This window comes from Phyllopteryx taeniolatus, chromosome 8, assembly GCF_024500385.1.
Source record: "Phyllopteryx taeniolatus isolate TA_2022b chromosome 8, UOR_Ptae_1.2, whole genome shotgun sequence".
Taxonomy (NCBI): domain Eukaryota; kingdom Metazoa; phylum Chordata; class Actinopteri; order Syngnathiformes; family Syngnathidae; genus Phyllopteryx; species Phyllopteryx taeniolatus.
In genome coordinates, this window is record NC_084509.1 from 5,338,226 (window position 1) to 5,362,953 (window position 24,728).

The following is a 24,728-nucleotide window of genomic DNA, read 5'->3' on the forward strand; positions in this document are numbered from 1 at the left end:
TGTTAAGATAATTATATTATTTTGTCCAGTGTGGCTATGGGCAGATGAAAAGATGTCCTAACGGTAAAGGAAAACTAAATGACTCCCTCCTGCCTTAACTTATTAGCGTGCTCATCAGAAGCGTGGCATCTCGCCATGGATGGTGTCACATGGCGAGATGTGTGGTGCGAGTGTGTGCACTAGTGCGGGTGTCATTTGCACCGTTTGGACATGTATTTAGGGACAAGCCTAGAGGGAGTCTGGCTACTTTGAGTGTGTTAAGCCTAACACATGTGCAAGTGTGACTGAGTGATTAGTGGCGTGTTCATTGACTGTCTGTGTGGCGTCTGTCGCGCGCAAGAACTCCATACCGTTTGGCCTGCGCGCAGCTGGTCAGCCCCGCACACGACTCTGAGCCAAACACACTCCCAAGCTCCATCCCTTTGACATTTTAGCTATGTTACAACCACAAGGAGTTGTGGTACGCCTGCACAGGCACACAAGTAAATAAGAGCCAGTTCATTCCAATTTACAGTAATGTTTAATCTGCATCTACTTGGTCAATGAGAGGTTAATCTCATTAAACGTGTGCTAAACGGCATGTTTGGGCATCCTCTGACAAGATGTAGGCAAGTTAATTAAAAGAGAAATTAAAAGTAGACATTGATGTTGTGGAGAGCGGTGTTCTGCTGAAGCACGTGACTAATAACAAACCACAGGTGCTTCAAGCTAACCTACGGCAACAGTTGTTGTTTTCTAACAATGAAAGGCCTTATTAAATCAAGCCTTAGCACACAAGGGCTGTTTGTCAACAAACAGACTAATTACTGTTAAACAAAGCTAAATTATAACAGCATACATCACATTTGAGAATGTAAACATGAGACTTCTTCTAGTGAAACTCTAGAATCCTTTTACGCCATCATGTCATCAGCCAAGATGTACAGATTAGAGACAGTGGCACTGAAGAGACAAAGGAAATGAAGATGTTGAGGTTCTCTCTAGGAGTGACCAGGTTGGATAGGATTAGAAATTAGCTCATCAGAGGGGTGGCCAAGGTTAGATGTTCTGGAAACAAAGTTACAGAGAGCAGACTCAATGGTTTGGACACGTCCAGAGGAGAGAGAGTGAGTATATTGGGAGAAGGATGATGACGAGGGAGCTGCCAGGCAAGAGAGCTTGAGGAAGACCAAAGAGAAGGTTGATGGATGTCGTGAGGGAAGACATGAGGGCAGTTGGTGTTAGAGAGGAGGATGCAGGAGATAGGCTCACATGGAAAAGGATGACACGCTGTGGCGACCCCAAACGGGACAAGCCGAAAGGAAAAGAAGAAGCTGCAAATGTGTCAGCACAAAAGTGTGCAATATAACATAACATTATCTGTTTTTGTGTAACACACTACCCTTAAACAAGATTAGAAGCGTCTTATAAATTACTAATTACATTATAAACACTTGTATAAATGGTTATAGGTATTGTCATGTAACTCACCTCGTTTACACCTGATTTCATAGTGTGTGCTATATTTGTTTTAGCAACATACTCTTTTATGTCTATTAAGGATTTAAAACAGTGGTCACCAACCTTTTTGAAACCAAGCACTACATCTTGGGTACTGACTTATGCGAAGGGCTGCCAGTATGATACAAACTTCTGAAATAACACGTTTGCTCAAATGATTTGGGGTAAATCGTCTCCTCATTGTCATTTTACCCGCTAGCTTCTCTTCACAAACGTTATGGTTAGGTCATGGGCTACAAAGCTGACCTTTAAACGAATTGACTGAATCAACAAAAAATACATACTGTCATTTCCAAATAAAAACAGTGCAAGTTTGATTTAAAAAAAAAAGAACAGGAACAAAAAAAATGAGATATAGCTCACTGATGAGCTATTTTTAGAACAGCCCCGTGAGCTACTCGTGTTTCTTGGGGGCACCATCTTGGCAACTTCTGATTTAGTGTTAAATGCTAATGGGTAAGAATTCATAAACCATGTATATACATTTTCACAAGAGTAAGTTACTGTAAAGTGTTACTGAGCTGATTTTAGAGTGTCTTTATTACAGTTGCTTTTGTGAATTACTTGTCCTGTGATGGGCTGGTGACCAGTTCAGGGTGTATCCCACCTCTCGCCCAAAGTCAGCTGAGACACCCGTATCCCTAGCGAAGATAAGCGCTACAGCGGTATGGAAATGGATGGATGGATAGTTAATTTCTACTGTCATTATTACTACTGTGATTATTAAGGCTGTTAAACTAAATAATGAAAGTTTTATAAACACAGTTACACTAAAGTTACCCTTTTTGCAAAGTGCTTTCATATAGTGTCCTTTTTGGAGCAATTGTGTTAAGCCAAGTAATAATCATCCAAAAAAAAATCACTATTATTTCATTAACTCTACTTGCTGTTCTACATGTATTGTGGCCCACCATAAAGGACAAACATATCTTGTTGTAAAAGAAGTTACCCAACGATATGACTCAAAATTAAGTTGAAGGGCAGAAAAGTTGAGGGGGTGGAAACATTTGGAGATTAATTCAAACGACGACAAAACATTTCAGCGTCATCCACCCGTTCTAAAATGATTTAAATACAGTACACAGCATGACGTAGGATTTGCATCAAGAAGACTTATGGCCTGAAACGTGTAATGCGAATGTACAATGCTCCATGCGCCTACAAGGAGGCGAAGTAGCTGTGCAAGTAGCCTGCTAGCTGCCTACCCTGTGGGCACCACTGGCGGCTGCGGCCTCCCTCCAGATGAATCATAAACAACTCCCTTGGCCTCTGTGACTTAATCCCCTGTGACATCGCCACAGGGAAATGGTGAAAACGAGAGATGAGAGAAAGGAAACAAGGCCCATGCTAACTTTCAAGTGAATTAAACATTAGAATGAATGTGTATGAGGTGTATCTGCGGATAGGTCACGGAGGTGAGGTCGTAATTGAACAGATGATAGCGTATCGTTGCAGTGGTAGATATTTGTAGTTTAATTTTGGCCCTAATAAAAAGCAGGAGTCACTTTATGTCATGGTCTACCTACCCGCCTCGTCTCTTTGTTCATGTGTGCATTATGTAAATGGGACTTTCATTTAAATATGGCCACACAGCTTGAATTTGTGTAATAGACAGAGGGTGGCAGCTAAGGCCATCATCAAAATAACGCTTCTTCAACGCAACGGAGAGCATACCCTGAAGAAAGCAACTAATTAATTTATTTTTGGAAGCAGAATCTGGAATCTTCTGGTTAGACATGCTATATTTTACCCTTCAGGCTTCTTCAGCACACAGGCAACAGTTCCTTCTTTAAAAAAAAAAAAAAAAAAAAAAGAAGAAGGATATCAAGGAGCAGGAGTAGGCAGTTTGCTTGAACCAAGCCAAGGTGCTGGATTTGTGTTCTCTGAAAGTTTCTAAAATGATTTGCTGGCACTTTTTCAGCTTGTGCTGATACAAGGAGCTTTTGTGTTTGAGATTAATGAAAGATGTTTTGCTCTTTGGCATTTTAGATCCCACGCAAAGGTTAAAAACAGCCCCTGACCAGCAAAAGGTTTATGTGGCGTGCCGCCGACAAGGTTCCGCTCTCTACGAGAAACAATTCTGTCTTTTGCAGGTTATGATTTATTTGTTTTTTTGTAGGTTCAGATTTTTTTTCTCCAGTTGCATCCTTCTCTGTATTTCTGCTGGAGACAAGGTTCATTTCAGTCTGTACAATAAAAGCCACCTGATGAAATATTACAGTGTATTACAGTAAATATTATAAAGCATTTGACTATTTCTGCAGGTGGCTGCAAAGTTTTTGCGCATTCATGTGTTAAATAATAAGAAATGTTTTCTATATATACTGTATGTATTTATGCCTACTGCTCTGATGCAACTGCATTTGTTAATGGACTGGGCCAACGTTATACTGTACATGATCCAAATATAGTTCAAACTTAATTCCCAAGTGTAAATACACACATGACAGGTCAAAATGTTTAGACACACTTTCTCACTTTCCTACATGCCAAACTTACCTTTTGGAATTATGGCCTGGTCAACTTTGGTTTGACAGGACCATAACAAAAACTCCCGAACATATTTTGGAAAATGTGTTTTGGTCCGATGAAACCAAGGTTGAACTTTGTGGCGAGGATTCCAGAAAGTATTTTTGGTGCAAAGACAGCACTGCTCATCAGCAAAAGAACTTCATACCGGCATGGAGTGCAAGCACAAAACCTTCAGGCTATTGCTGGAAAGCAAAATAAGATGTCAGGAAACGGCTACGAGAACAGCTGAAATGTATTTTGGGGTTAATCAGAGGCAGTTTAAATGGTGGCAGTTGTACGTTTACTCCCATTTAACACGAGTTTGATGCTGGACGACTGGTTAGCACATCTGCCTCACAGTTCTGAGGTCCCGGATTCAAATCCGGCCTCGCCTGTGTGGAGTTTGCATGTTCTCCTCGTACCTGCGTGGGTTTTCTCCAGGTACTCCGGTTTCCTCCCACATTCCCAAAACATGCATGGTAGGTTAATTCATTAATTCATTCATCTTCCGTTCCGCTTCTCCTGAATATTATCATATTATCCGTAGGTGTGAATGTGAGTGCAAATGGTTGTTTGGCTATATGTGCCCTGTAATTGGCAGGCGACCAGTTCAGGGTGTATTATATATGTCATGCTGTGTCGTCATATGTAACGTCACGTTAGTAGTCTTGTCAAGTTAGTTTAGTATTGGTGACTGGTGAGTGTTTGTTTCTTTGTTGCTTTGCACCTTGTATTTATGGACTTTTTTAATTTAGTGTTTGCTTCTCCATGATCCTTGTTTGTCTTTTTTGTTTTTGAAATTCAATACTTTTTTAAGATTCCTGCACTCCTGCCTTGCCTCACAGCTTCCCTGCACTTGGGTCCTCCACTTTTCGCCTCCACACCAACACCATGAAAACCCAATTGTGACACAAATACAATCTACCATGGGTCTATTTCATCTACATGTATTTTGATTTTAACCTCCTATTTTTAGTTTGATGAGTGATCTAGTCCGCCAATTGGAATTTATAGGCCCCATCTGTTAGTGTGCTTGTTAGGTGAGTGTTTTGTTCCAGGAAGTTAAGTTTCGTTAGTTTTACACTGCATATTGAGTAGCTATAAAACATCCAGCCATCCATTTTCTGTCACGTTTATTATCAGTCAGGTCGTCGATGACCTGAAGCCTATACAAGCTTACTTTGGGCGAGAGGCAGGGTACACCGTGAACTGGTTGTCAGCCAATCACAGAGCACATATAAAATAACAAGTATTCACACTCACATTCGCAATTTCGAGTCCTACGTTAACACAAAAATCATCCTTTTGGAATTTGGGGGGAAGCCAGAGTACCTGGAGAAAGTACCATGCCCTTTGCTATAAAACAATAATTGCTTTTTAAAATGGCAAGTTTTCTTTTCAACATGCATCACTTATAGTGAAGCAGGAATAGGTATGGGGCTGTAATTCCTCTGGATGGTACACTGGCTTGTGGTAAGGAGAATAGTATCAATGTGTCAATTATCATTATTTCTAGAAAGTGTTTTACAATGGCATTACATAATGTTATATTTACAAATATATATAAATATATAATTTTTTAATTCGGCACGGTGGGGGACTGGTTAGAGCGTCTGCCTCACAGTTCTGAGGACCGGGGTTCAATCCCCGGCCCCGCCTGTGTGGAGTTTGCATGTTCTCTCCATGCCTGTGTGGGTTTTTTCCAGGCACTCTGGTTTCCTCCCACATCCCCAAAACATGCATGGTAGATTAGTTGAAGACTCTAAATTGCCCGTAGGTGTGAATGTGAGTGCGAATGGTTGTTTGTTTATATGTGTCCTGCGACTGGCTGGCAACCAGTTCAGGGTGTACCTCGCCTCCTGCCCTAGGATAGCTGGGACCTATAGGCTCCAGCACTCCCGCGACCCTAGTGAGGAGAAGCGGCTCAGAAAATGGATGGATGTTTTAATTCAATAAAATTATATTTGTTTTTTTTAATCTTTAAAGTATTATTATCATTTATTATTACAGTTGCAATTATGAATACAATTATTATGCAACCCTAATGCTCCAAGTGGCATAGGAAATTGATGGATGGGAGTTACAATTACTTTAAAAATGTTGCCAGTATAATGACACATTAAAAACAAAACCTATAGTTACTTAAAAACAAAATTGCTCACAGCTGAAACACATTTTATTTTGAAATCTGCCTATGTGACTTCCTGCCCCTCTTGATTGACACTGTGCTGCTTGCATTAAAAATGGACCTCTTTTTTTGCAGAGAGACGCTTCTTATGACTAACAAACGGCAAGCATTGTCATGACGAGTGTCCGTGATAGCTCCACCCCCGTGCTAGGATGTAGCGGCTATGGCTGGGGCTCAGTAAGAACAAACAGGTGTGTCTTCGTAATACTCCATAACAATAGCATAAAAGAATGGTGAGGGATTAATCAAAATAGCACATGCAAACACGTCTCCCACTGCACGTGATGATGTGATGCCAGCGACACACAGTGTCCGCTGCCCGCTCGTCTGAGAATCCACAGGGCTATGATGCCATGCATGCTTGTACCATCCCTACACGATGACATTATTCTCCCTGGATACAGTATACTATACAGTATACAGTAGATCATTTGAACCCACACACAAAAACTTGACTCAAAAATGTCCTCTGGAGTGCAGCCTTAAAAGTGGAATGGCCCTGGTGTTGTACGATTAGAATTTTGGGAGAAATAATGCCTCTTAATCAAGGGTGTCGAACTCATTTTTGTCACGGGCCACATCGTAGTTATGACTTCCCTCGGAGGGCCGCTACAACTGTGAACCCATAGAAATGAAAGATTACCTCATATACTGTAATTACATACAGTATACACAACACATTGATGAATAACCAGTTTTGAAATCAGAAGCCTATAAAAACCATGTTTTTCAACTATTACATTTCTTTTCAAAGTGGGATTGGTAACAAAAAAATGCTTGCAAAATGCACCAGAACATAATGAGCAATTTTGATTTGCTTTCGTGGGCCACATAAAATGATGTGGCGGGCCGGATCTGGCCCCCGGGCCACTAGTTTGACACCTGTGCTCTAAATGCACACAAAATTTTGAATAGACCAGGAATTACGTGACGTTAAGTTACGTTAGCAAACTTACATTCAAAAGGTCACCATACATCACGTTATTGAAGTTATGGCACACTGTTTTTACATTTACAGTGGACAATTAAAGCGACATTAAACCGACCCAAAAAATGTCATGTAAATTCGACACACCACAGAGAAGAGCAATCTTAACAAGCCTGGCAAATTTGAATGAATAAAAAAAATCACTGAGTATATAAAATCAGGCTTCAAAAACTTGAATAACAAGGGCCACCTCACAGCTCTCAGACACTGTGGGCGTGTCGAATGGATGCGCCAAAAGGAATAAAACATACAGAGGGGGTGATATCTTATATGATGTAAAATCACGTTATGAGGCTCAACTTCAAAATTTAATATTTATTGTGAACTATAATCATGAAAATAAGCTCACAAGTCAATTTACCCTCGTTGTTGGTGACATAATGTCACAGCTGAACATGGCGCCTGACGACAGTGGGACGGTAGGAGGAAGCCCTGGTAGTTAGACAGTCTGCACTGCCCCATTCACTAGTATCAAGTCACCCGCGAAGCCATGTTGTCTCTTGTGAAAGTTTACAAAACTATCCGTCATAAAATGCGCACTGCAGAGTGGGCTGGTGGTGTGTGATGTTCAGCTCGCCAACTGCGTGTCTTCAAAAAATTCAATGCATCCCTTTTTCTATTCCTCATTTTTTTTGGAAGCTTAAATAAACTCATCAAGATGTTCTGTAAAATTGAGGCATCCAGCGAAGACGCATTTTCGGGGTGTCGTCATCGTTAGCTTGCGAACTGCACGCTGGAGTGGTAAATGGGCCTTGTTATGGATGCTAAGCACAGCTAACTCACAACTGAGCAGCACAGCCACATGAAACGAGGTCACGTTGTACTTACATAGTGGGGAAGGGAACTCGCGCGAGAAAGTATACGCCCCAGCCCCGTGATATCACAAAGGTATGTTTTAGCCCCGCCCACAAAATCAGGACAAGTCAAACAGTGAAAAAGATGCTTAAGCTATATCGCAACAATTCAGCACTATATTGTTGTCTTTGCATATGTTTTCAGCACTTCAACCATATGTAATGTATTTAGAAACAAAACGGATTTTTGCTTAGAATGTTGCAACATGAGATGCATGATGCGCGTCTGTGACACCACTCATTGTCACAATGTGCCGTCGTTCGTCATTCATTGTTAAACAGTGATTAACTTCTTTCACTCGGGCACTTGAATAATGGTCAAATGTACAATGAAAACGGGGGGTTCTCAGTTTATGACGTAACATCCCAAGATGGTTCGAGATTTCGATCAATGTGCAGTGAACTGAGTTGCACAGCAACGTAAGATTACATTTTCCAGCTGAACAAAAAGAGAAGCTCAGTTACAGTTGTACTTAGTTTTTTTAATATAATTATTTTATATTTATGGCCTAAAAGTGTTTTTCATACAAATATTTACTGCAATTATGATTTTAAGACTGCATTAGCGTAGGTTAGTGATCTAAGGCGTGTTCCCACTTACAAATTTGGGTTACCACTGTAGGAACATACGGTAATAGTCGTAAACCGACGGCCTCTTTTAAAGGTTTTAGGATGGTCACAGTTTCTGATTTTCAGATTCTTTCTATTCCACTTTTTGCTGATTTGATATGTCTAATTTCAAACAACATGGCGGCCGACCAGCACCAACTAGCTGAGCGACACCAGCTGAGCGACACCTCAAAAAGGGTAAATGCATTAAGACAATAAAAAGCAAATGTTGTATAGTAATTGTCGTTGTATGTTTGTCTGGCTCAAAAATCTGTTTAAAATACACATAGAAATGAAAATAAATGTTAAGTAACACACCTTCTTTGCAGTTTTTCACTGTCAAGTAGATGTTCCAGACTAAACAAGGCAGTCAAAAAAAAAAATAGTCCCCTGCGTCATGCATTCATTTGTAACGGTTTATTCCACCCAGTTTAGCCAGTCACGTAGAATTTCCCTCCTGTCATCCATGCTGGATTAGCCACTAACCAGTATGCTTAGTAAAGAGGTCAAAAGAAAGGTTTTCTTTGTCATTTTGCCCATATTACCGTCATATTTTCATTAGGAAGGACTGCTTGTCAGTGATGCAGTGTGACACTTACGGCTCCGCATGAGAAGCCTGGCTAATAAGGGGATAACAGGAAAGGTTAAATTGGAAGTAGCCACAGCTGCCACTTATTCTCAGTGCATTTGTGGACAAACACTAAAAATAACAGTACAGTATGTTGTGTCTTTCCTGTGAGCATATATATATATATATATATATATATATATATATTAAGAACGCTGTCCACTAATGTAATTGAGTAAGTAATGCAATGAGGGAGGCATTGTATGATGATTATACGTGTGTGTGACGGGGAAAAGCCTTCTTTCTGCTTTAATGAGCAGAAGAGTTTTGCCTGGAGCGAGGTCTTTTGGAGCATTGCACAATGTCCTCTTCGCTTTCCCCATACTCCAAGGCTGGAGAATGTATCTACTTAATTACACACCAGGAAGAGCTCACGTAGACACTGCTGAGATTATGCATGTCTCGCACATTCCTGACACACACACACACACACGTGCACCTATGCTCGCACGAGGGAGTACTGCTGTCATAAGCATTGTGCTACCTACTCCACGGCGCGACCTTCAAGCCCCAATGTTCTTCGTCCCTGAGGTGTCCTTGATGACTCCCAGTGCAGAATGAGAGGGGGCGGAAAGAGAATCCACATGATAGTCAGGATTTAACGAGAGAATGGGTGGAGCGAGATGACTGGGGTGGTGTTCTCCCATGCTATCTTACCATACTGAAAATACCAAGTTTCCTCTGGCTGTGATGTTGCAGGTCTACTGAGTATTAAGCGAATGCATCTCTCATGTTAATGTTCTCTGTAATGCGGCTAATTTATATTCCGAGCATGACCCTTTAATCCACCAGCTCCTCTATACAGTATGTCGATTACCACAACGGTGAAGAAACAAATGAAGGGAAAATCTTAATGACATTTGAAAGGCTGAAGTCAGCGAATGCTTGAAAAACCTCGAAGATTAAAAGATGAAAAGAGGAAACAAACTTTTTTAATTGGTAGTGTTAGAGTCCACACAGCTGCCCCATTCACGATCATCAAGTTGAATGGAGTAGGCTGGAGTTCTCTTGTGCCCATGGACGGGATAACCAGCATAGAAAATGGTGGGATAATGATGGTAAAGTACGAATAAAGTTTTTATACTTATTATAGTGTACTTTTCATACTTAATGTTACTCAATTCTAGTGAAAACAGGCTCCTGGATGTCGAAAGGTTCACTGTGCCAATTTTGGGACACAGATATGGTACGGCAGGAAAAGAATGAGCTAAGGGCTTGAACATGTGCCATTGTAAATGGACCATCCACTGCTGTTAATGGACTGATCCAGTGTTTCATTACTGCCACAAGTTCAACTTAAAGAAGAGAATGGAAAAGTGCACAGTGGGTAAAAGTGCATCTTTCAACTCTCAAAAATGTTGTTTTCATTATTATCACATCTAAAAAGGTTTTCTGCAGTCCACTTCAGTTTTACAGCCCTCCAGTGGTGCAATCCTAGCTGACAAAGGGATGCATTATGTATTTGTATTTCCTTTGCAATACAATCAAGAAAGCATCAGTCTATGGAGGCAAAAGGTGGCGCCCTGGGATTTAGCCAGAGAGTAAAATATTCAGAGGTTAGAGGTCAAACCAGTCACAGCTGCTCTCGAGTCCATGGCCGATGGGCTAGTGGGACACACGGACAATAACCAGACACGCACATTCACTCTGTTTCTCTCAAACACATAAAAAGCCAAAACGGGGCAGTTTTTTCGCAGCACACATGTAAACCAATCAACAAAGTGAATGAATCAAAGTGGGTTACAAAGACATAGTTATCCTATTGTGTTATGTTACAATGTCCCCCGTGGCTACAGACTCTTGTGTGGGTATTTAGCTTCAACACAACGACAACAACATTGGGAATATCAAATGCCAACACATTCTACCAAGCTTTCTTATCTCACATCATCAAATTCATTGAATTCACATTCTCCCTACCGTATGTATGAGGTACAGCTCCCATGTGACTCTCAACAGGAATCAAAGCTCATGTGATTACCATCCATTGGAACAAGGGACAGAACGAAAAAAGTCAGACAGACAATTGTTGGGCCTTGGCACAGGTCAACGCTGTACCGAGTCCTTTCTATGGGGAGAGATTTATCTCAAAATTATTTATACAAATATATCCACGATTTACACGTGCTTTTTAAAATTTGTGTGTGCATTTATCATGACTGATCGTTTGTGAATATTCAGTTCTGCTTGTGAATTGTTGAAAGTGCATTTGTGGATCAGCGAGAACGCGTATTTATTTTTGAGACAAATGTTTTCAAGCTATTCACATACACAAGTTGTGGGAAGGCCCATCCCTCCATCCGCTGGGCAGCAGTGTTGCTGTCTCCATTGATGACTGGACTGCAAGTCATTTTTTCACGGGAACCCAACAGTCTATGGTCCGACTGTGCTGAAATCCCCAGTAAACCACTGCGGTCAGGCCAGCCCCCAGTCGGAAAGATGAAGTCAAGCCAGCCGCCCCAACGATTGTCTATACAAGGCATTACGGTAATATGCTGCCAACAAGCTGCTTGGGCCGCCTTCAAAATAAAAACCTGACAAATAATACATAGACATCAATGCTTTGGATTTAAAGTAATGACACTAAATACTCTCTCCGTTATATGACAATGAGTCCACCAGCGAGAGAAAGGACACTGTGCCAGGATCTCATCTAGGAAGGTTCTGAAGTTGCATTCTATAATAAAGCTAATTTTAAACCTCCATATAAGTCTGCCATTGACCCTGTTTCCAAAAGATAATTTAAAAGGAATGCGCATGCCTGCTCATCCACAAACGCACCTTCAACAATTCACAAGCAGAATTGAATATTTACAAATGATAAGTCATGATAAGTGCACCCACAACATTAAAAAAACACGTGTAAATCACGGATATATTTGTGGATCTGAAAAACATGTCAATCATGGATATACAGTATTTGTGGATCTGAAAAACACATGTAAATCACGAATATATTTGTGGATTTGAAAAACGTGTAAAATCGGGGTTATATTTTTGTCAACAATTTTTAGGCAAATCTCTCGCCATACAATTCTAGTTTTTAGAGCATGTTGACCTTGTGTCTATTTGCCAACAAAATTTTTTAAGAAAACTGCTGAAAAGTGTCTACTTGGATACAATGAAAATTGATAGGGTTTTATTTTTGTTAGTTGGCTGTGAAATGTGTGTTTACTGGAAAATGCACAATACGCTGAAGCCTAGTTACAGATGACATATAAGCATCCCTTTGGCTTAGGCCAACAGTCAAGTTTCCAAACCTCTGCTTCAAAACTTTTAACAATCACTCTGAGGACACTTCAGCTCCACTGTCAGCGGTTAGACAGATGCTACAGGAATCTGAAGAAAGAGCCAAACGGGAATGCGTTGTTCAAATGGAGGGGATTAAAAAAAAAGAAAAGGAAACTGCGTATGAGGTTTCCACTTTCAGTAAATTCAGAAAATGAAATGGGTTGTTTTTGTAAACAGACGTCCGAGTCTCAGCGGAAACATTCAAGTGTTTCAATTCCAGACACAGACGGACAAAATGCAATTCGCTTTCTTTCTATTGCATATACAGACAGACGAACACATACACACCCAAAGACACACAACCTACCCTCTGTCATCCTGCTTGACCCTTTGCATCTATGACCAACACTGACATTCCTGACTAGGGCTGTCTGAGCTTTGTTTGGATTAGCTGAGAGGGAGCAGAACCCCCATTCAGTCCCACTGGCTGACGCATGCCACACGTCTGCCTGCTAAACATATACCCACATGCACTCATGGACACACACACACACACGCTCACTCCAAACCTTGTGTGCACGCCACAGCACACAGAGGTAAGTACATTTCCTCAGAAGTCCATGTATATACACACACAGGCGTTCACACTCGGACGGGCTGGTCATGAGGCCTTATACAGGCATGGTGGCGATCCATTGCCTTTCATGGGAGCTGACTCTGTGACAGCCACTCCTCAGGCTCTGTGTTCTCTGCAGCCCAGCTAGTTCACAGTTGGAGAGGGGAAGAAAGATGGAGATAAAAAGCTGGAGGAGGGAGAGTGAATAAAAGAGCGAAAGAGAGAGAGAGAAAAAGGACGGGATGGCGAATTTGATGTGTGATGAAAGCAAGGAGGAAGCGGAAGGGATGAAGTGAACTCTCACACTGTTTAGGTCGCGGAGGTCCGGCACTTGACTCTTCTCCGCGCAAAGTTCTCTCTTCAGCTGAGAAACTCATGCTGAATGACGACAGCGGCATGAATGCAGAGGAATATACACCTCAGCTTCTAAAAGCTTAACCTAATGCACAACTAAATCCTGTCTCCGTCTTCATAAACACGCTGTCATCCTTTCAGCCGAATGCCGTTTGACACATTACATAGAATGGGTTGTTTTTGTACGTAAGCAGTCAAAGTGCAATGCAGGATAAAAGAACAAAAACGATTTACACAGACATAAGTCATGAGACAGCAATTAGGCCTTACACTTGCATGCTCTAACATGAGCTAATCAACAACTTGCTAAAACCATCCAGCCTGCTTAAAAAGGCCAACAGTGATTAAAGTAATGGAGGTAATTGATGACAGTTGCAAAGAATGCCAATGCAAGATCATTCAAAATAATTTAAACGCTGGTAAAAATCTGCAAATCTGTCCATGGATCTGTACTTTAAAGGTTTAAAACATTGACGAACCAGACTGAGCATCTCCCAGTGAGAGAAGAGGATGATGTCACGTGTTTTTTTGTGACGCATTTTGGTTCACTGGAATATTCTAGCATGTTTATTGGTGATTACGAAGCATCCAAATGAATATGACCTGAGGAGGCGCACCTTAGGTGAGTGCAGACTGGAAGGTAATCAATCTCTTTGGCAAACAACAAAAATGCACTCAGAAATAGCTGATCAATGGTGATTTGGACTAATCCAACCCTGTTACAAAATCAAACATTTATATTTCATAATTTAAGTAGCTTTTGGGTTGGTAATTCAAATATAGTAGAGAAAAGGCAGATACTTTTCTCTACTATATATATACTGCTGATTGATGTTAAAGTAAAACAAAACAAATGCACATTTAGAAAAAAAAGGTGTGCAAACTATACAAAAAAAGAACACACTTTCCTGACAATTACAATACAAATTCATTTTACTTGACTCTCAATAATTAATTCTTGACCACACTAAGCAATACTAAATTATATAAGCATAGAAAGAATTTCATCATTAGAAAAGGCTGTTCAATTGTGAATTAAAGTGAAATATGAGTTATGTTTGAGCTTAATTATGATTACTCAAAGACTCGAATTTAAATCTTGACTACGCATAGAAAGGGTGTTAATAGGAAGGCTATGAGTATGCTGTACATCCATTTAAAAAAAACACCCATTTATAATTAGAACTGTAACTGTGGAGCTTCAGAGCACAATCATTACAGTGTCATGTTCAACAAAGGTTTTTATGATGGCATATCTCTGTTTTGCGGCTCCAACAGGAGATTCTGGTTGAATAAATAGTAAGACTCAAGTCCTCCCACATGACTCAGGGGAGTCATCTCTGCCTCATAACAAATGAATGAATGGGGCTAAGGCTGGAGTACATATGCACAACATGACATATGGAACAGTGGAGCAAGGTACATTTATAGAGGTTGCAGAAATTCACAGTCTTGAATATTGATTCTAAGTTTAAACATAATAGCGCATTTTTTTTAAAGCATTGCTCACTGAGCCGGGTGGAGGGAAAAAGTGCATTGGGTGCCGACCACAGTGTTGCATATATGTATGATGCATAAAAGCCAGCCAAGTGGGTGTGAGATGACTTCCCAAATGAGTCACGGGGTGGAGCTGCTCTGAATGCTGTGGAGGACACGAGTTGTCCGCCTCAAACAGCTGCCAGTATCCTCCCTATTTGCTGTCAAGAGCTCAGATGATAACAGTGACTCGAATAAATAGTGAGGTCATAACCTGGAGCTGAAGAACAACCACTGTAAAGTGCATCTTTGTACTGCGGGCCGCTTTAGAGCGTACCAACGTTATACTTCTTGCTGAGCCCTTTACCGGCCAACCCCTCCAGGAAAATACTGCACGTTCCCATCAGCAGTGCTACACTGCAGTGATCTGCGCCAACCAGCACCATCACTTCCTCCCCCCACTGCTTCAATGCGCCCAAGACCCAATCCATCATTCCCGAGTATGCTGGCCTTAAGGCATTGCCTGAGAGCTCGCTCAACCCCTTCCTCTCTGCTTCTCCCCAATGTAATGAGTGGGAGATACAAAAAGAGGAGAAGTCAAATAGGGTGCAAAGCAGAGGAGGAGGTGAGTCATGGACTCAACCACAAGGTGATGGACTGTGAAGGAGACAGAAGGGTGTGGTGCAATGGGGTGACGGCAGGCCACTAGTGCTCAGCTCTTTGCTGCCTTGACAAACTACTTTCACATTTTCTGTTTTGTTTTAAATTTAAATGTTCTGTATGTCTTTCTATTCCGCTTTCCCTCTAATGTGTGCATACTGTGTCAGCTGGAGTCTATACCACTCTGATATTCCCCATTGGTACCTCCACTAAGCACATGAGTTTTGTTTTAATCATTGTTTGTTTGTGTGTTAGAAGGAGTATGTACTTAAAATCTTTACAAACAATTTTGTGAGTGGGGTAGATGCTGATCAAAAATCTGGTTAAAATGTGGATATAATAGAAGCAGAAGTACCAAGGCATGGATGTTTTTTTCAACCTGGCTTTAAGCAGGTTGAAAGATCCCAGATTTCTTCATCCAATAAAAGCCAGGCCTTATCAATCTCTTTGTTACTTTCAAAGTGCACCATTCTGATTGCAGAAAGTTCTGCTTGCCACAATTACTAGTTGTTCTGACTTTTTTCTTAACAGTTAAACCTTGGAGGGGGTCTACTCGGTGCTAGTTCTCTTTGTTTTCATTTTGCCCCGTATTGACTCCATATTTTTTACTTGGTCTTCCTATTTCTCTTTACTGTTGCATCTCTTATACTGCCTCCCCCCTCTAATTAGTACACCCACCCCTCTGTTATCAACTCTCAGCATTTTATCTATCTCCTGTTCCACTTGCGCCTGTCCACTGTCTCATTAGCTGACAGCTACTACAGGACTCCTATGAGAGGCCAGATGAGTACGGTGACCTTCGTTTCACAGAGGCGCCATTATCAGTGACAAGCTATCAGCCGCATTGTCGACAAAGGTGCCTGCACACATACACGCACAAAGCAAGAACTAATAGGTAGCGCAATGCCATCACACACACATGCATTCTGGAACTTCAACAAGCTATTGGCCAAGGTTAGAGGTGACACATCCAGTAGAAAAGAAATGACAGCCATCTTGGCCTCCACCCTGCTTTCTGCCCTATTCGATCACATGGCCTTTTACACAGATGAAAGGGAGGGGCTTCCGAGGCCAGGAACCTGTTGTGGCCAGAGTCCTTGAGACGCATGCACACATAACGCACATTCATGGGCCATGCAGTAAATAATGCCCATCAACCTGTGTTTTAATCAGCCTCAGGGATGCATGGCTGCACCTCGTGATGCTCACGGGCCATCCGTCATCGATGCGGTGGGTGCTGTCGAACGCGGCTCTAGAGACCTAGAAGGTCAGTGATCAGACCCTCCGGTTGACTCGTCAATGTATGAATGTGACAAGTTAGCAAAATGCCATAAACCTCGGGAATGAAATAAAGAGCGGCTGAGAGGAGTAACAACCTTGGGAGTGCACATATTTGCAAGATGAATGTGGGCGGTGGACACTCTCAATCTACCCTCAGCAGATCAATCGCTGGAAGTCAAACTACTACCTTTTACCTCACTCGACCTGCAATTTAGTTGAATCGGCACAATAAGATGGATGGCAAAATAAGGCTTCACAGCAACCTCTGCTTAGATGAAATGCCAGATGAGGAAGGAAGCTGCAGACAAGATGGTGATTGCTAATTGTTTTGATTAGCTTTCCTGCTTAGAACAAGGCTACATGTTTAATATGGCAAACATTACATCATGCTCTCGCGTTTGGCTGTGATTCATTTTAGTCAGACAATGTGCTTTTATGGAACAAGGTACAAGGGAAAGGATGGAAAAAAGGAGGGGGAGATAAATGGCAAGTGTGGTTAAATATAATGACTTCAAGGGAACATTTGATGTATTTGGTTAGGGTAGTAGGACTGAGATTAAGGTTGCACACATACAGCTTGTGCCAAAGAGAGATGGGCCTTGGCTGTGACAAGCAGTTTTGCATCTTGCTGCACGCTGCAAGGGCCAGACATGCCATATTCCTCGCATGTCACCAAACATCTGGTGCCCAAATACATCGAAGCTCATCAGGGTCTGTGAAACCCGATTCCTCCAGCCCATTGCCTCCCTCTCGTTTAGTTGAGATCTGACTCTTAGCAGCACCGCATTCATTGGACAGCTCTTATAATTATTTTAGGACAACTTTTATCTTGAACTTCAAGATGCATACATTGTATTCATGAAATGTAACCCATTATGGACACTCCGTGAACTACAAGAATTAAAATTATTGTGCAATTAATGGCAGTGATTAACATTCACTGCCATTGATGGCTGTTGAATTCAAATATCAATGTTAACATGGAGGACTGGCAGTGAATGAGTTAAATATAAAACATATTTAAAAAAATCTGTCATATGGCATCAGCAAACCTTGCAAGACATCATTGCTTCAGTGAGCATAAATACTACTTTTTGATACTTATCCCAAATGAAGGGAATGTGTGAAGAGAAGAACACCAGAAACAAACATGGACTACTGTTGATGCACTAATATTCTGTAAGACTCCATCTTAACATATGCATTATTACTTATGTTAAAGTAGGGAGTTGGAGTGTTTTTATCATTAACAGTGGTTTACTTACACTTCCTCATTTGTCATCAAAAGTTAGGAAGTGAGTGTAAGTGTTTTGTTTAAATGCTTTCAGGTGGTAATGTATACTTACACTTGTGGCTGAGGCATGACTGTTGAGAAAAATAATACATATTGGACTACAGTTCAAACAAAACACAAGAAACAAGATGGCGCCTACCCGAGTGGTCGACTTGGTAACACGCTCTCTAGTGCCGTCTATGGTTTTGTGCTTTTTGTTAATCTTTGGCGACGTTACGTGACTTACACAAGGGAAGAGTTCCTAAACATTAGGGAGTCTACTTCCTTTCACCAACTTTCACAAATCCAGTTTTTCTCAGAGTTACTTACTGGTGGGGCGGCTGCAGTCTATGGAGCGTGGAGGAAGCGACGACAATGCCACAGAGGGAAGTGTGCCGGAGTTCATCGACAGTGAGGATTCCCAAGGCGCTCCCGTCGATTCACCTCGCAATTCTACGCTTCTACCCAACAAAATGAACGAGCTTCATCTTCTCACTAAGACCAGTAAAGAAGTTCCGCCGCCCTGTGCTTCACGGAGACATGGCTTTGTGAACGCACCCCGCTCCCGATGGCGCCGTAATGCTTCCCGGCTTCCAACGTCACGGAGCGGACCGTGACATGGAGCTATCGGGAAAAACAAAAGGTGGCAGAATATGCTTCTATATCAACAAAAAATGTGTACCAATGTCACGGAGCTCAACACACAATGCAGCCCAGACTTGAAGTTCCTGTTTTTGAACTGTAAGTCATTCTACTCACTGGGCGAGTTTGCTGCATTCAGTTTGCTGCCCCCCCACCACACACACACACACACACAGGCTAACACGGATGCCACACTGCAAACACTGAATGACCAAATAAATGAACTTGAAAAAAAGCACCCACATTCACCTGTCATAATTTTTGGTGACTTTAACAAAACAAAACTCAACCACGAACTCCCTAAATACAAGCAGCACATTGACTGTCCCACCCGAGAAAACTTGACTACTGCTATACCACGCTGAAGGGCTTGTATTGTGCTATTCCCCGTGCAGCTTTGGGTTTGTCTGATCACTGTTCAATTCACTTAATACATATATAATATTAATACTTAGCACATACAGGCACAAACTTAAATGTTCAAAGTGAAAACAGCGAAGAAGTGGACCGATGAACCAAAGATGGAACTTCATGACTGTTTAGACTGCACAGATTGACGCGTCTTTGAAACTTCAATTGGCAGACTGGATGAATATGCGTACAGAGTCACATCCTATATTAGTTTCTGTGAAGATGTGTGTTGTACCAAGAAAGACATTTCACACGTTCAATAACAACAAGCCAAAGTTCACTGTCAAACTTCGGCAACTTCGCCAGTCTAAAGAGGACACCTATCAGAGGGGGAACAGAACCCTGTACAATTGGGTCAGAAACCAGCTGACAAAGGAAATTAACATTGCCAAGAGAAATTGTGTAGAAAACCTGGAAAAACAGTTTACTGCTAACAACTCTGTGTCAGTCAGGTGTAGATTACATTTGCTTACCAACTACAAGCGACCATCCCCCCCAAGCAGAGAACAATAAAGGACTGGCTGATGAACACCTTCTACTGCATATTTGAAAAGGACACTTTCACATCCCACACCCACCCAGCCGCACCACCTCTGACTCCCCCTTCTGCGTTGTCCATCCACGAACAGGATGTGAGATGTATCTTCAAACAACAAAAGATCAACAAGCAGCGGGTTCAGTCCTTGTGTCCCCATCCTGCCTCAAAGTCTGCATGGACCAGCTCGCTCCAATCTTCACACAGATGTTCAATAGATCTTTGGAACTGTGTGAAGTACCATCCCGCTTCAAATGTTCCACCATCATCCCAGTCCCCAAGAAACATGGAATCATGGGTCTGAACGACTACAGGCCTGTCACCCTGACATCTGTAGACATGAAGTCCTTTGAACGCCTCATGCTGGACCACCTAAAGAGTGTCACAGCACCCCTGCTGGATCCCCAGCAGTTTGCCTACCGAGGAAACAGGTCTGTGGATGACACAGCCCACATGGGACTGCACTTCATCGTAGAACACCTCGATGGCTCACGGACCTACACTGCTGTTCGTGGACTTTAGCTGTAGGTTTAACTGATTCAATAGCACCTCTGCTGGTTTCAGCCAAGTAATGTACTCCATTTTGCTTCAAGACACAATTGACTCACAGTCAATCCCACACAACTGACCAAATCGTTAGTAATCGATTAATTGATTACTATGCCAATGATTAATGTTACCAATACAGTTAATAAAGGATTTGTAATGGCAATAGTTTGACTATTGAATGGATTACTATATATTTTCATTATTTCCTTTGTTCAAATTGTTTTGAATTCTAAACAAAGCCAAAGTCAACCAGCGTCCCAGAGGTATTACAGGCATGATTGGCCTAACATCAAAGTTTTGAATTTTATATCGTATTTATTTTTGTTATTTTATGATTTGCATTGCTAAATAGGCACACACTGTATGTCATTACAAACAGCAATTACAGAAAATGGCACTGCAAAAAACTAAATACAAACAAATACAAACATGACTTTTTCTGCGCTTCTTACACTATTAGAGTCATTTTGACTTGGTTCACAAATGAAAAGTTATGCAGATGTTGTTGCACTCTCAGAAATGAACCACATACAGAATGAAAACCAAGGCTGCATGTACTGTATGTAAAACCACGCCATGACATCATGTAGCTGTCTTACCATACAACACTGGCTGGAAAAACAAAATAGGAAGGCAATCGAGTTATTGCTGACCGCCATTTCTCAGGTTCTACAATCCTCTGATCTCTGGCTGGCCTCACAATAAATAACAGAACACGCCTTGAGGTTTACAGACTCTCTGCCTCTTTCCTCCTCCTCACAGAGAGGCAAGGATGAAGCAGAGTCCTGAGAGGCTGCAAGGCTCGTCTTCAATGGATTTCTCTTTGAGTCAAGCACACACATAACAAAAATCATGTTATTATCAGTCATGTCTGATTGTAAGGCTGAGCTGTCATTGCCTATTTGCATTCCTTGCCATTTTCCAAGACTTGCTAGCAATGCATTAGATGCTGAAAAGTGGGCTGTTGTCATTAGCTTGTCCTAATTAACTAGGGGGGGCTGACACTTAAAATAAAAACGGATTTAGCCATTAATGAAAGATCTGTGTTGTTTAACACGCCCTTCTGTGCACAAACCAGCCCCGCTTTGACCTGTCTCTGACCAGCATGACAGTGTGAGGATGCCAGGCTCAATCTGAGAGTAATACGGGGGGAGGTGTCTCTCTTGCTAAAATGGATCATTGCGCTCCAGCTCCCCGGATGAGGCGAGAAATAATGTGCAGGGACAGGCAGAGTCTCAAAGAAGACAATGATTCAACTGGATGGCTGACGTCCCAAGCAGATGAAATTTAACTAGTTGGGAAACATCACGACTTCTTCCTAAAAAGACAAAAGCCCACAGGAAATCATCTCATGGGCTCACTTCACTAAGCAAAACAAAGCAAATTTATTTATATAGCGCATTTCATGGACAAGGTAACTCAATGTGCTTTACATGATTAAAAGCAATAGCTAATAGCATTGCTGAAAATTCAACAAACAGTCACCTCTGTCTTTAAGCACCTGTGATTATTTGTAGCCAGCAGGATCCAAAGAAGCACATGACAGAGCAAAAAAGGTCAGGCAGCTGTTAAACAAGCTAATTAAAATAAACTCTAATAGGCCAGAAGGATGCGCTGGGAGATGAGGATTAACACTTTAAACCATTAAAGCCGTCTGTCATTAGTGTTCACCGCTTCTTGCTTTACCGTGCCGAAGATTATGCTCCTTCGGGCGAAAGCTAAGTATAGTGGAGTGATGGATGGAAGGATCGACAACGGGAACAATGGATCATCATCGCAATCATCTACAATCCGCACAAAAAGCAATAAGTGCGCTGTCGCTATACCCATTGCATGAAACTGGTTTTACCTCCAGCAAGGTCAAAAGCCAGAACTATTGTTTTGATTGCTGTTTGTTTGATTGGATTACTCGAAAACAACAAAACAGATATACAGTACATTCAGCTTGATGGAGCTTTACCACATTATCCATATTTCCTTAAATAGTGTCTGTCCCTCTAATAGACACAATGTCCTTATTTATTGCCGTGTGCGTCCTCCACATAAGATAGATAAACGCCTCCCTCAAACATTCAATTTTCCTCTCATTGTCAAATGGTCTCAGCAGCTCATTGTTTAACATCCGTATATGAAAACAACATTAGTATATACCATATGTGAAAAATTCATTGCCCATAGCAACGGAAATGAGATGGACTGGAATACAGGTAGGGGGGGAAAAAAACAGCTGTCTCTCACTAAAAACAACCACAGATAATAGAGAATTAATCATTACTATTGCTTGTAAGGGAACTGATTGAAAACAAAAACATACCCTTACATGAAGTGCAGCACATAATAAAATAATAGTTTGTATTCTTATTCGGCTTCATGTCCTAATTTTTAAAGTGTAAAGAGATACACACGCACACAAAATACATGCACGCACACACACACAGAGACACACACACACACATATACACAAACAGTTCAATTCCACACCCCCTCCCCTGATGATTATAAGCTTTACTTAATGTGATCGAGGGTCTCCAGGTGTTTGAATTTTGCAGTATTCTCGTTTAGTATGACTCACTGGGAGACTACAAAATGTCTGCGAGTGTAAAGCTTCATTTTTTTGGAATCTCCTGTCAATTTGTCAACGTGTTTTCTTTTAGCTTATATTAGCCCTTCTCTGCCTCTCCTCTGACAATTCTTTCTATGCGTCTGCATTTAAGGACACACACAAGGCTAAAGTTTCTCATTTGCCTCACACATGAATGAGTCACCCTTCTGTAAAATAAAATTAATAATATATTTTATGCATTATTACTATATATATATATATATATATATATATATATATATATATATATATATATATATATATATATAATTATATATATTATTATGCATTGTGGTCAAATACATAAGAGAATATACACTTAAAAAGTTTTTTTTTTGTTGCATTTATTCTTTCATTGAGGGCAGTGGGAGGGCCATGTGAACTGTGGTGCACCGTCAAGGGTGTGTGCAAGATTAATTACAGATTTACATTTAGTTTTAGGGTGTGTGATTCGTGTCAAATAAAAATAAATCAATAAATAACATTAATAATGAGGTTAAATACATACATTTACTCAGCATTTATTATGATGTATTCTTTTTTTAGTGTTGAAGCAGTTGCATGGCTTAAAGTTTTGGTAAAAAAAATATTTGGATGATAAAATATTTTCCTTTTCAAAGGACTACTAAAGCATGGTTGTGGATAATTAATTTTAAATATGATGTTTTCAGGGCAACATTCGTTTATTGCATCGCACAACTGTCTGCCCATTAACAGAGACACATCATGTAGCCTGTTTTACATTTTATTAATTAAAGAAAAGAAGGGTCAATAAATGTGAACATAAACTTTGGTCTTTGCACACCAAAACTCAACCTAGATGGACTCCTGGGAGATTTTGGACCACCTCGTTAGATATCATCTCCACTAAACGACAATGCCCAATGCAAAGCACACGCGCAACTGCTCGGATTTGTTCGAATCACTTTTGTCAAAATTCTTTGGAGCATCCTGTCCTTGTCTGCTGCGGTCGTAAATAACTTATCCACTCGAAGGGAGGGAAGGGCTAACGAAGTCAATTGTAAGCCACTGCACTGCGTAACAGCGCAGGACTGCTGCACAGCAGGGTGCCCGGTGCTTCGCTTCGGCTTATAACGCAGCGGCGTAGATCTGTTCATGAATCATTCGGATCTTGCTGCTTTGAACTTGTGTGCTCGCCTCTGCCTCACCCTCACTCTCCACGCAGAAGAGATAGCTAGCCAAAGCAGTCATTAGAAGACCGTTGACAGGACTTGGAGGTAAAATGCGATGCACATTAGGCGGACAGATAACAGGAGCCCCCACAGTGTAAGGTCCCGCCTTTTAAACGCGTGCCACACTATCATCATGATGTCTTTGTGCCATAACATCATTCCCTAGTTTGGAAAGTGAGGTAAATCGGATTCAGAAAACAAGTGGATTAACTTAATCACCCCTCGGCTTTGACAATGACCTTCGCTTCAGAGGCATAATAAGGATTAGTTAGAAATGCAAGGACATATGCCATGCAGAAGAAAAAGATTAGAGTTCTCCCGTGACAGCATGATTGAAATGTGCTATTCACCATTGCTCCATGGCGAGGGGCCATGATAAAAGGGCAGTGAGAGATGTATCATAATCGTTGCGAACGGGTGTGATCTCCAAACGGGATATTTGGAAGTGAGACAATGAAATACTGTCAACGGTGTCTCCTCTGATAAGAAATCGACTGTCACAGTACAGAAATTTGGCTAAACAAACCATAATAGCATCACAAAAAAAGACAGAAAAGGAAGTTTCCATTTACATTTGCGCTATTGATTCCAGCATTTCCGATGTATATCCTCCATTTATGTCATTAC

General features: G+C 41.3%; 1 protein-coding gene across 3 annotated transcripts in view; it reads right to left on the minus strand.

Moving 5' to 3' along the window:
* The window catches only part of clmpb (CXADR like membrane protein b), a 93,682-nt gene that overhangs the window by 41,231 nt on the left and 27,723 nt on the right, over nucleotides 1-24,728 (minus strand). The window contains exon 1 of one of the 3 annotated variants that reach the window (XM_061782449.1): nucleotides 12,877-13,000. The exons of the other annotated variants lie outside the window; for them this stretch is intronic. Within the exon in view, the coding sequence (XP_061638433.1) occupies nucleotides 12,877-12,886 (10 nt within the window). The 5' untranslated portion in view covers nucleotides 12,887-13,000. Of the gene's footprint in view, nucleotides 1-12,876; nucleotides 13,001-24,728 lie in introns of those variants that run through there. 3 annotated transcript variants of the gene reach the window in all.